This window comes from Neomonachus schauinslandi, chromosome 2 (assembly GCF_002201575.2).
Source record: "Neomonachus schauinslandi chromosome 2, ASM220157v2, whole genome shotgun sequence".
Taxonomy (NCBI): domain Eukaryota; kingdom Metazoa; phylum Chordata; class Mammalia; order Carnivora; family Phocidae; genus Neomonachus; species Neomonachus schauinslandi.
In genome coordinates this window covers 49,159,518-49,171,990 of record NC_058404.1, presented here as the reverse complement: position 1 = coordinate 49,171,990, position 12,473 = coordinate 49,159,518, and the positions used below count along the sequence as shown (strand labels likewise).

General features: G+C 47.2%; 1 protein-coding gene across 2 annotated transcripts in view; it reads left to right on the top strand.

The window, feature by feature from the left end:
• The window catches only part of CCDC25 (coiled-coil domain containing 25), a 39,321-nt gene extending 37,487 nt beyond the window's left edge, over positions 1-1,834 (top strand). The window contains exon 8 of one of the 2 annotated variants that reach the window (XM_021698794.2): positions 19-1,834. In XM_021698794.2, the coding sequence (XP_021554469.1) occupies positions 19-48 (30 nt within the window). In that variant the 3' untranslated portion in view covers positions 49-1,834. The remainder of the gene's footprint in view (positions 1-18) is intronic. The other variant, XM_021698793.2, reaches the window with a different exon arrangement.
• The last annotated feature ends 10,639 nt before the right edge of the window (positions 1,835-12,473 follow it).

Genomic DNA, 12,473 nt, shown 5'->3' with positions numbered 1-12,473 from the left:
CTTTTTTGTTTCCTACAGGACGGCAATGATTCAGATGAATTCATGTGAATGGAGGAAAGGACCTTTGAAAGATGTGAATTTCGGGACAATTGCAGACAGTTTGATTTCATCTGTGTTTGGAGTTATAAAAAAAAAAAACAACTAAAATTCTACCTTCATTCTACACAAATATTACCAGCGTTGGAGTCTAAAAAACAAAAAAAGTGTTCCCTTTTTTGCCGACGGAAAAGGATCAGATATTTATAATATATTTGGACTTGAAAAACAGCATATAACTTTAGGAAAGTGAAAATATTTTTGCTGAAACATGTCTTGGTACCTCATGATAGTTGGCTGCCCTTGTTCTTGGGATAGACTTTAGAACAGACCAGCTCTGAGACGTATTTGTTACTGTGGTCTGTCCCTGAGAACAGATGTCTTGAGAAGCTTTTTCATATTCTTAAAATAGCTTCACTTCTGTTAAGAAGAATGTATCAGTGAGCAGTGTATGCGAACGTTGCCCTTGGCCCCGATTTCCTGAGTAGAACAAGAAAGCTTACGGGTTTTGATGGTGATAGTGGTATTTTCAGAAGATTGCCGGCTTCAGTATTCCCGTCCCATGGTGTCGTGTGAGTCTGTTAGCAGCGTTGTCCTCAGCTCTCCCCTTGTCCTGGCTTCCACCTTCCGCGTCCTTTCCCTGAGCGAGGGCCTCCCCCCTAGTTACCATCGTGCTTAGAGAAGTAGTCCGTGTTAGTCATGGTCGGGCACGTGGCAGTGTTTACCTGAGTGCCGAGTCCCAAGCCACATACGTGACGACTTCCAGGCTCTGGAGCTGTTGCTCAGCGCTGAGGGGAGAAATAGGAAGGCATGATCTGAATCATTTTGAGGATGTCAGGTTACCTGATTTTTGTCTTGGGATGCACATGCAGAAAGCAAACGTCCCGTGCTGGGGTTATGATCTTAGAAGGAAGCATTTCACCAGCCAGCCAAGTAATTAGTTTATTTACCTTGAGACAATATTTACTTTGAGTTGTATCCCCAGAGTTCAGATTTCTCAGTTGTAGGCCCAGTAACTTAATATGTAACAGGACTACTCATCTGAACCAGTTACTCTCCAGTGGGATTCTGAATAGAAGGTATATTTTTGTTGCAATCCCGGTAGGAAGCAACAAAACAAAACAAGTGAAAGGAGAAGAGAACAAAGCCCGCAGGTCAGGAGGCGCACACATTCACATTTTAACCACACCCAGAATTCTACACGCAGCTTTATTCTTCCTAACTGTATTCTAACCCGGTGAGAGTTATCCTGTCAGAGCACTTTGGAACTGTGGGTAAAACTAAACGACCTCAGTGTTTCTATTTATCCCAAGTCGGTGTGTGGGGCGGAACTGGAAAATTTCCCTGAGGCATAACTCGGCCAGATTTTGAAGAGGGGATATGGGAGATTTTTCCCATATGATGACTCCAGAAATTAGTGATTTTTTTTGTGTGTGTGTGTGAGATAACATTCAGCCTGGAGTTCTGTGATTTTAGAAATGTAAAAATAAAGAATCATTTTTTTATTTGGAAGGACATTAATATATGAACTCATAGAATTTGCTCGTTATCCCCATCCCCACACTGGTTTTGGAGTGATCTGGCTATAAAAAACCTCGTCCATCCAAGGCTCAACATGGCAGCTTCTAGAGCTTCTTCCTCCCTCGTGGCCAAGTGCGTCTGCCCTCTAGATGCCCAGGGGGCTGAAGTGGATGACCTTTCCCAAGCCCTCTGTGGATTGAGTGGAAGCTGGTAGGGCTCCTGCCCAGCCCACAGGCACTTCTTTTTTTTTTTTTTAAGATTTTATTTATTTATTTGAGAGAGAGAATGAGAGACAGAGAGCACGAGAGGGAAGAGGGTCAGAGGGAGAAGCAGACCCCCCGCTGAGCAGGGAGCCCGATGCGGGACTCGATCCCGGGACTCCAGGATCATGACCTGAGCCGAAGGCAGTCGCTTAACCAACTGAGCCACCCAGGCGCCCCCCACAGGCACTTCTTTCACGCTGCGGCCAACATCTAGAATGGGGAGAGCTTGCCTCTGGCCTCACCCGTGTTACCTCTGCCTGCCACCGCCTCTGAAGGACTCCTCTGCCCGCCGTTACAGCAGGTAGAGTTACAGCTTCTGGAGCAGACGTCTATGATCGGTGTAGTGTGAGAGATCCTGGGGTCCGAATTTTAAACCTCTCTGAATTCTCACCTCACACTGCTTTCAAGTGTCAAAGCCTCTCTGAATTGCCCGAGTTTAATTCCTAGCTCTCGAACTTCTTGAGCTGCTCTGTGCTGATTTCCCCTGCCTCTGTGTGGGGGGCAGTCTTTTCCCCAGCACCTGTGGATCCAGAAAAAACAAGGACCTTTTCTCTCGAGGACGTTGGTTCCATGCCCACAGGTCACACTGTTGCCACTGAAACCATCTCATTTCTTGCTAGTGACATGTTTCCTAAACTACCTGTAGGAAAATTGCAAATCGTTATATTTAGGAGCTGTGCCTGTGATCAACTCCATGCATTCTGAGGGTATGTCTTTTTAACTGTGTCTCATTTCCCTGCTCCGATCTGCATGCCAGTGAGGGCCGCACTATTTAATCTGCTTCACAAGCTCAGCTCTTTTACAGCTTTAGAATTCATTTCTTACCAGCCTTTGTTGATCTAGGGTCACGATCTTTGGGCAAGGGCGCTTCGTCACCGCGCTGGTGCTGGAACGCACGTGGGGAAGCTTACCGAAGTCTGGAAGGTGTGGACTACAGCACGCTTTAGTTGAACGCTGTCAGTAGCTCTTGTTTATTTTGTTGTTTTACTTTTAACTCTTTCTGGAAGCCCGGCTTTTGGTGAGCCTTTAAACTATCCAGTGCCAATGGTGTCCCCACTCAGGAAGGAAGGTGGCAGGCGTACACAGAGCAGGAGGAGAAAGAATTCAGCTCTGGCCTCCAGCTGGGGACCGGCCTCTCCCGCCACCTTTGCATCTGAGAGTCAAAGCCCTTGTTCTCTGGGCTAGAACAGGTTCTGGGGAAAACCGCTCAGGACACAAAAATAGAACACCTTTCCTTTCCAGTTTTTCCTGAGCTGTGATATTGAAGCCTGCTTTGTCTCTGTTTGATTTCAAATACAGCATTGTGAATAACAAATCCCAGTGAGTGGGCAACCTTTTGATCTTAATGTAGACTATAAAACAATCAAACTGTCCTATAATCAGAAGCGTAAAATTAGAAACTGAAATTCCAAGCTAAGTGTCAGTCGCAGCCCATCTCACTCCATCCAGTAAGTGTGACAGCTCAGAAATGAGGCCACTGCCTGAGCCCAGGCAGCCTCCCATTCCAGCTTCACTTGGAGCTCTTCTCCGCTCGCCTGGGCCCGGCACGCGGCAGGAGGCCTTAGGCGCACTATTCATTTCACAAATGAGAAGATGCCAACTGCATATTCATCACGTCCTGGAGGAATGATATGTAAAATACAATAAAAGCTTATAGTTTGAGTAGAATCAAGTGTGTGTATGTGTGTGTGTGTGTGTGTGTGTGTGTGTGTGTGTGATTTTACTTTTCACTTTGCTTCCCCAAGCCTCTGTCTCACTGATGGGATGTGCATACCTCTTTTAGGTGAGTAGGAAGAAGGAGGTTCTTGGCTGCCTGAAATGATACCCTTCAAACGGTCAGTTTTGCTCCTTAGCAAGAGGAAAAGAGCAACTTAGGGTGAAGGGAAGATTGCCCGAGAATTCCAGGAAGAGAAGCAAAAAGCCTGGATCTCAAGGGCCATGATGTTTGAGCACTAGTATTCGAAGTTTACAACTTGATACCCCGCCTTCCAGAATTCTTAGGGGTCTGCTGAGATTTTGACCAAGATGAGGCTACACTTCTGAAGACTTGCTGGAATGGTATCTTTTTTTTTTTAGATTTTATTTATTTGAGAGAAAGAGAGCATGAATGGGGGAGGGGCAAAGGGAGGGAGAAACAGACTCCCCGCCGAGTAAGAAGGCCCACGCTGGGCTCATCACTCGATCCCATGTCCCCGAGATCATAACCTGAACTGAAGTCAGAAGTTGAACCAACTGAGTCACCCAGGCCCTGGAATGGTATCCCTGATGAATGTAGGAGCTTTGGGCCAGCGTTATTTACAGTTTCACCCCTTCTGTGGTGGTGCTTTTTCTGTAACTGAGTATGTTTGCAGGGGGAGGTCTTGGGGTAGAGGGAGCCACACAAACATTCAAGTGTCTCTCCCAGCCGCGAAAGCATATTTGAATTCTTCAATGATTATTAGAAGACATTTTTGAGTCCTATTTCTCACTAGTCGGGGCAGTACCTACATCCTTTTGGTTTTAACTGCCTTAGCTATGAGAATTCTTGGATTTCAGTGTTTGAGTAAACTAATACGGCGAATATAAGTTGAAACCAGAATTTTCATACCAAAAATGTAGAGGTCCATGCATTTACTTGATGGCCTCAGGAATACACTGCAAATACAAATACCTATCTCACAGCACGTGTTACCCATGGTTTATCATTAGAATAGATTTTACCTCTTTTTCTGGCTCACGTTGATGGCTTCCCTCTGCCTTTTTTTTTCTTTTTTTAAAGATTTCATTCATTTATTTGACAGAGAGATAGACAGAAGAGCACAAGCAGAGGGAGAGGGAGAAGCAGGCTCTGCACTGAGCAGGGAGCCCGATGCGGGACTCGATCCCAAGACCCTGAGATCATGACCTGAGCGGAAGGCAGACGCTTAACCATCTGAGCCACCCAGGTGCCCCTCCCTCTGCCTTTCTGATCTCACAGTATCAGTTACTTGAGGAACTTCCCACCTTAGTTGTTGTGACTGTAGTTCTGCCCCGGAGCCAGATGAAATAAACTTCTCTGCTGTTGGCATGCACCGATTGGCACTGACCTGGCATTTTCTGCCCGTGTTGATAGCCAGGGAATGGAGGCCAGGGGAAATGAAGGTTCACCCTTAATATCTTCCGTAGCGTTTACTCGTTCCCGAACCTGGTGAGTGGGTGTCGATATTTAAGACTGGGAAAAAAAACCCCAAAGAACTCCCCTAAGTCAGCATGCGTTTTCAGTCCCACATCAACCCCATCCTGTAACCACTGCAGTAAAAATACAAGCCTAATGGCCTGACATTTCACATCCTGCCTGGCTGAGGCCTAGGCGCCCGCACTCCTGCTGGTATTTTGGCTTCGGCTTCGGCACTTTGCCCCGCAGAGAGCAGGCTAACATTTGCTTCTGATTCCGGGGATCTGCAGCTGAGAATAGGATCTTTCAGCCGCCAAAGGCTGGTCCGTTGGTCTTGAACCTTTTTGGCTCCTCGGCCAAATCCAGGGTCAGTGGGTCAAAATTACAGGCTGAAGAAGGTTGAGAGACAAATACTGTTATAGCAGCAATGCCCTTGACCCAGCTCAGCCTTGCCAGACTTCTCTTCGGTTGTGAAGCCCTTAGCTCTGTTCTGTCACTTCAAGACTTGAACTTCCTCATTTTATCATTAATGTCCTCAGTATCAACAAGGCTTATGTAACTCATTTCAAAACTAGAATTGCTAGTCTTTGGAACTCTTCTAGTCCATTCTGCCTTCATTCCTAAAGCCAGTTCCAACCTCCCCTCCTCGGGGCAACTGCCTGCTTGGCCTCACCTGCTGGCATTCACTCGGATGTGGCTCTGGGGTGCTCAGCCTTACTCTCTGTTTGCTCTGGTAACTCAGATTGCACTGGGGCTGCTACTGGGGGGATGCCCTGACCCCGCTTGCCCCGGGCTGGAAGGCAGCCCAGCCTGGGAGCTGGGCGTGGACTTGTATCCTCACTGCCTCCAATGTCCTGTGCGACCTTGGGTGGCTTAGTCAACCACTCTGAACTCCCATTTCCTCTGGAGGGGTTGCCAAGCTCCACTGTTCCTTCATCCCTGCCCTATGGCCCATGGGAAGAAGATCATACAGAGTGATGGAACTTGGGCCTGAACAACCTGTTCAAGGTGTACCTGATAGGGAATGATTCCCAGCACTCCATTATCTCCCTACCTCTGTCCAAAGGAAAGCGGACATTCATAGCCAGGTGGCCATCCCCCTGGACTATGAGACCATGGACCACTATGACTTTGACCTCTTTGCCAGAGAGTGTGTCTGACCATGTGGGCTACGCCAAGGTGAAGGTCACCCTCATCGATGAGAATGACAACCTGCCTATCTTCAGCCAGCCTGACTACATGTTGGCTTGTATGAGAATGTCACCGTGGGGACCTCTGTGCTGACAGTCCTGCTCCAGACCTCTCGTGAAACTGTGGGCCTGCTCTCCTTGCCTCTGCTGTTTGCTGAGACCTCACCTCTGAGAGCCTTCATTTCCTCATCTGCAAAATGGGCATGAGACCTCCCAAAGCTGCTGTCAAGACGTGTGAATGTTGGATGTGTAAGCATCCCCTGGGCCCAGCCACTTCCCAGACGTCTAAAAAATAAAGTCTACTTAAAAGAAGAGAAAGGTACAGAGTGATGTGTTCCCAGTTCCCCTTCTTGGAGGCAACCAGTGTTACCAGTTTTTTATCAAAGGTAGAATTTCTCTATCTGGACTCAGCTGAGCTGGGCCTGGATGTAGCAGCGGCTCAGCTAAGGAGGGAGGGGAGAGGGGTTTCTCTCTGCCTTTGCCTCCTGGGCCATCTAATCCAAAATGCCCAGCCACTCCCCACTACCCACCACCATGTCCCAGTCTCCCCCAGGTGCTTCCAGAGCTCCTAGCAGGTAGGAACTTTGTGGCCGCTCCCACCACCCTGCCAGGCCTAGTCTCCCCTGCCCCTGCTTTTGCCCAGGGTCAGCCCAGTCTTCCCACCGCCTTTGCTGCAGGAGAAGCTGAAGTTAGAGCTGTCTGCTCAGGGACTGTGAAATTCCTTCTCCCTGGCCTTTTCTGGAATGTTATTTACATTTCTCATGGGAGGGGAAAAAAAAAGTCTTTGGAAAGGGGTGGAAGGTCTCAAAGAGACAAAACTTAAATTTGGTCACAGAGAAAGCTTTATGGGTGCCTGTGGTTAGAAAATGTTTCCTTTTTCCAGAAGAAGGGAGAAAGTCATCTATGTTCCTGCCCCTCACCCCCAATGTGAGGCCCTGCCTGGTCCCTCTTCTGCCATGGTGAAAGGTGTTATCCACCATGTTTAAAACCAGATAATGATTGAAGATTTGTAACATAGTAAAACCTTGTTGTACAGAACAATACATTGATTAGCTGGACTTTTTCTTCTTCGCTTGTATTCAGACAACTGCTCATATAGCAGAGATTAAAGAGTATAGGAAACACAAACCCGCCCTCACTTGAGCTTGCCCACGGCTGCCTCCAGGCGCTGTGAACGAGCTCCACTGGAGGACTACCCCCCAACCCCAGGATTTCCTGGCATTCTGAGTTGGGAAGAATGTTTAAACTGTTTTCCCTTATATGAATTAGGTATACATGGTTCAGAATTCAAAAGGTATAAAAGGGCAGAGTGCAGAGTTTTAGGGCAATGAAAATGCTCTGTAGGATACTGTAATGGTGGATACATGTTGGTATACATTTGTTCAAACCCATAGAATGTACACCAAGAATGGACCCTAAGGTAAACCGGGCTCTGGGTGACGATGACGTGTCAGTGGATGTTCATCAGTGGTAACAAATGTACCCCTCTGGTGGGAGGTTGATAGTGGGGGAGGCTGTGTGTAGGTGTGGGGGTAGGTGGTAAATGGGAACGCTCTGTATCTTCTCAATTACGCAGCAAATGTAAAACTGCTCTAAAAAATAAAGTCTACTTAAAAGAAGAGAAAGGTACAGAGTGATGTGTTCCCAGTTCCCCTTCTTGGAGGCAACCAGTGTTACCAATTTTTTATCAAAGGTAGAATTTCTCTATCTGGACTCAGCTGAGCTGGGCCTGGATGTAGCAGCGGCTCAGCTAAGGAGGGAGGGGAGAGGGGCTTCTCTCTGCCTTTGCCTCCTGGGCCATCTAATCCAAAAGAAAATGCCCAGCCACTTCCCAGACGTCACACCTGGTTTCTGGGGCTTAGGGGTGGGTAATGAGTTCTGAAATGGAGAGGATCAAGAGAGGAGTGCCTTGGTGTCCCCACCCACAAAACAACGTATGTTTGGACAGGCTGTCTCTCGATGAACTCCCATGTTCCAGGTCAATCTGAACTCAGTGGAGAAGGAACACAAGGAAGGAAGAGAGCTGCTTGCTTTCATCTCAGTTTGGTGCTTGGGGGTGGGAAAGGAGGTGATGGGGACAGAACTGGCCTCAAGCAACTCAAGATGTCCTCACCCCAACCCCCCTGCGACCTTCGCTACCCGTGTCCCAGCGCCCCTTCCTCCTGCAATGTAAGGGATGGGAGGAAAGATCTAGTATGGGTGAGGATAGGCACAGGAACACGAAGGAAAGGGAGATGTATACCGTACACCATTTCCATGGATTTTACCTTTAGGAGTGTGGATTTTAGGATGAAACTCAGCTCCTTTTCTATGTGAATTAGCACAAGCCAGTTGTCCCCTTTGGGGCTTCCTTTTGCCCACTGGAAAATGAGGACTAGGACGAGAGCAAGGTAAATTCCAGCCCGTGGGGTCAGGCAGGTAATGGGAAGGAAGGCTGGCGAGATGGGCAAGTGCATACACACACTACGCATGAGCTTCCTAAGGGGGGCAGTTGCTTCTCAGCTCGGGCCAACAATCGCCGTGGGGAAACGAGGTTTTATTAACCGATTTCATCCGAGGGGCTGAACTTGATAGGACCGGAAAAAAGAAGTGGTTGTTTCCTTCCAGGTCTTTCTTCAGCAGAACTCTGGATTCTCTTGTCCACCCTTTGATGACGTCTTGGGCCAAGAGATCAGATTCTGTGACTTTCTGATCAAGTGCTCCCAAATAGGAACAGATTCACTTTAAAATTACAACTTCCTTTTAGGTATTAAAAATGTTGTTATTTAAATCAAAACTTTAATCCCAAATATAATTCAAAACTTCAACCCACCTGCTAGTTCAGGTCTGACTGGTCACTGCTTCTTCCAGCTCTCCCCCGATGCTTCGCTCTTCCCCAGCAGCCAGCTCTTCTAGAAGTGCGGCGGGGGCTAGAAAGGTAGACAAGGCAAGTGCGGGCCTTTTGTGACTGGTACTATTGTACTCTCATTACTGACGTGTCTTGCGACTGAAATGTGGATGTACTCACCTACAGGCTGCTCTCAGCTTTACCACTTCGTGACTATCCAATAGCAAATGACATCACAAATCTGATTTTTAAGTCAAATTTGTATATGTTAGCTCAAGATTATTCAACACCGCTGGGCCAAACCAGGCTATCAATCGAAGGCTGGCTTAGAAGAGGTTTGAAGGTCTCTTCCAGTCACTGTCATCTGCAAAGTTACGATTTTCTTAGATTGAGTAAGAACCCCTGGAAGTCATCCAAGCTTTCCCCTTACAGACAGGGAAACTACCCCCCACTTCCCCTCTACGAGGCCTTCTGGGTGGCAGAGGCCTCCTGGAAATGAATTCTTCTGTCCTGCTGAAACAAGACCCGAAGGGAAGGGCCAGCAGGTGGCAGGAGAGAAGAGCACGGGCCTCAGCTTCCGTCCAGTCGTGGTTCCAGCTGTCAACTTGTGAGTCCATATTGTGGTCTTGCATTTGGATCGGGGAAGGAACACAGGACCTCAGATATCCCTCCAGCCCCAAGAATTTGGTAGCACATCTGGAAAAGCTATGCTTTGGTGTCTGGGTGGGAGGAAGGGGTCTCAAAGCTCTATGCCATTGAAATCTTAGAAATGTGGGGTAGAAGGTGACTGAATCTTCTAAACCAATACCATGTATTGATTTAAAAAGAAAATGGCTGTCAAAACATGATGCCTATATTTTTTTTTTTTTTAAGATTTTATTTATTCATTTGACAGAGATAGCGAGAGAAGGAACACAAGCAGGGGGGCGGTGGGAGAGGGAGAAGCAGGCTTCCCACGGAGCAGGGAGCCCGACACGGGGCTCGATCCCAGGACCCCGGGATCATGACCTGAGCCGAAGGCAGACGCTTAATGACTGAGCTACCCAGGCGCCCCCATAATGCCTATATTTAAAAACAGGTTTCTTTAGTTTCGGATTCAGCCTCTCGCTTTCCCTCACGGGCATTCATGCATAGGTTTCATAGAATCATGGATTTTCATAGAAACGTATCCCTTGGAGTTTGGAAGGGACCCTGAAGGTCACCTAAGCCGATTGAGCTCTTCTGTGCCCTTTACAACATCCTATAACAGAACTCCTCCAGTGTCAGCATGAATACATTCAGAGACAGGAAGCTCAGTACTTTCTAAAGCCATTTACCTAGGGGCTCCCGGGTGGCTCAGTGGGTTGAACGTCCGACTCTTGGTTTCTGCTCAGGTCATGATCTCAGGGGCGTGAGATCGAGCCCCGCATTGAGTCCTGAGTCAGGCTCCATGCCCAATGCAGAATCTGCTGAAGATTCTCTCTCTCTCCCTCTCCCTCTGCCCCTCCCGCTTGTGCACTCTCTCTCAAATAAATAAATAAATCTTAAAGAAAAAAAAATGTAAAGCCACAGGTCTATTAGAAAGTTACTTATGGAGCCACACAGGTCTCACAGTGACTTCTACCCATCATTTTGTCTTTTGCTACCTGGGACTGCTCCTAAATGTCTCCTTAGCAGAAAAACAGGCATCTGAGGACAGAGACCCCTCACATTGCATGGGGCAAGTGCCCCTCACTCAGTCATTTGCCTGACTCCCAGGGAAAAAGCAGCTCCCTGAGGGTTCACAGTCCCTGGCCCTAACCCCAGAGGCTTGCACAGAGGAGGAGAGAAACCATTCTTCTCCACGTGTAGCCTTGATCAGCTGACCTCTGACCGACACTGTCAACTCAGTCCCCAAACTCTTTTCCACACATCATGGTGATTAGAGTGTTGGGACTTTGGGGAGTTTTTTTTGGATTAGAGGCGTTTTGACTGATGGATAGATTGATCGATTTTTTTTGGGGGGGGGGGTTTAAAATGTAACAAACACCCAAAGGAGTGCATAGAAAGATACATTCACTTGGAATCTTACTGAAATTTTTTTCTATGATTTGCTTCTTTCACTTAGTATTATGTGAATTTTCCCTATTAAAGATATCTTTTTAGAGTCCATTGACTTAATTCTGACTTTAAATATTTACTCCAAAATAACCCCTTTTACAAATATTATCTACATATTTGTAAACATTCCTTCCATATTATAATTCAAAAATCTAGGAAAACATTGAACGGGGAAGGTCTCAGGGTAGGACCTTCAGCAAACCTCTAGAACCATCCTTTCTGATCAAGATTAATCAATTATTCAACACTTTTTGGGCACACTCTCCCAGTAACTAATCCTCTTAATTTTACTTTAATGCAGACCATATTTTTCTACTTGCTCACATAGGTATCAGAAAACACCTTGTTTGAAATCCAGATCAAATAGATTTATGGCATTTTCCTGATTTACCCATTGAGCAACCTTGTCAAAATGTGACTTAGAGAACTTGTACTGGCTCCTAATAATTGCTGTAACATTTTCTAAATCACCTAAAGCAGCCCTTCAGTAATTCTGCCTGCGATGATTGCAAGCTCACCAAGCCTACAGTTGTAGGAAATCACTTTTGACCCTCAGAAAATCAGAACCCTCAGAAAATCAGAACTCCGCTTTCTATTGCCTTCCATGAGTTCTGATTTCACAAATAACGCCTGCATGACCTCCCTTCACAAGTTTTCAGTACCTGGAATGTCCTTCGCCTGGACCAGGGAGTTATGACTTGGAGGGGATGAGATTAATCTGCTGGGACAAGGAGAGCATTTCTAGCACAGAAAGGAGGACAAAGCTCTTAATGATTGGCTTCCAGAAAGTGGCAGATGAAGTAATTTTCAGAAATTGGCAAGAGGAGTGGGAATAAGAATTTGAGGGTGAAGGAGCCAGGTTGAGATAGTGACTGGAATCATGAAAGCGTGCTTTTATGAGAAATGCATCAGATTGCCAAAAGAAAAGAGTAGAGAGAGGATGATTTTGCAGTCGGTCCATTTAGCATGGAATGATAACTCTTTCCACTGGTCAACTCCCAGCCAAGGAGCAGGAGAGGAGAAAGAAGACAGGATAGGCCTGGGTAAATTTAGGTGAGTTTAGGCCATTTGTGGGGGCCACACCAAAGGGGTTGAGGGGTTGAAGGGCTCCAGGCCCTAGGGGAAGGAAATCAGATGGAGCAAAAGGAGGTGTAGACTGGGGCAAATGGATAGGTTATGTGACTGGGGGTTTAATGAGAGGTAAGTGAGTTTGGTTATGGTAGGAAAGGGAAGGTCCTGAGTAGGAGACGCATGGAGTAGGGTGACATGTGGCCTGGAAAGTGGTGCTGCCTGTTGCTGAAGACATCAGGAGGGTGGGGACAGGCGCAGGTGGGGCATCCCCGTGCAGGTGAGCACTGCTGATGTTCAGGGCACCAGGCCCACACCTTAGGTGCCAGAGTCACCGGACTTGAAAGGGCACGTAC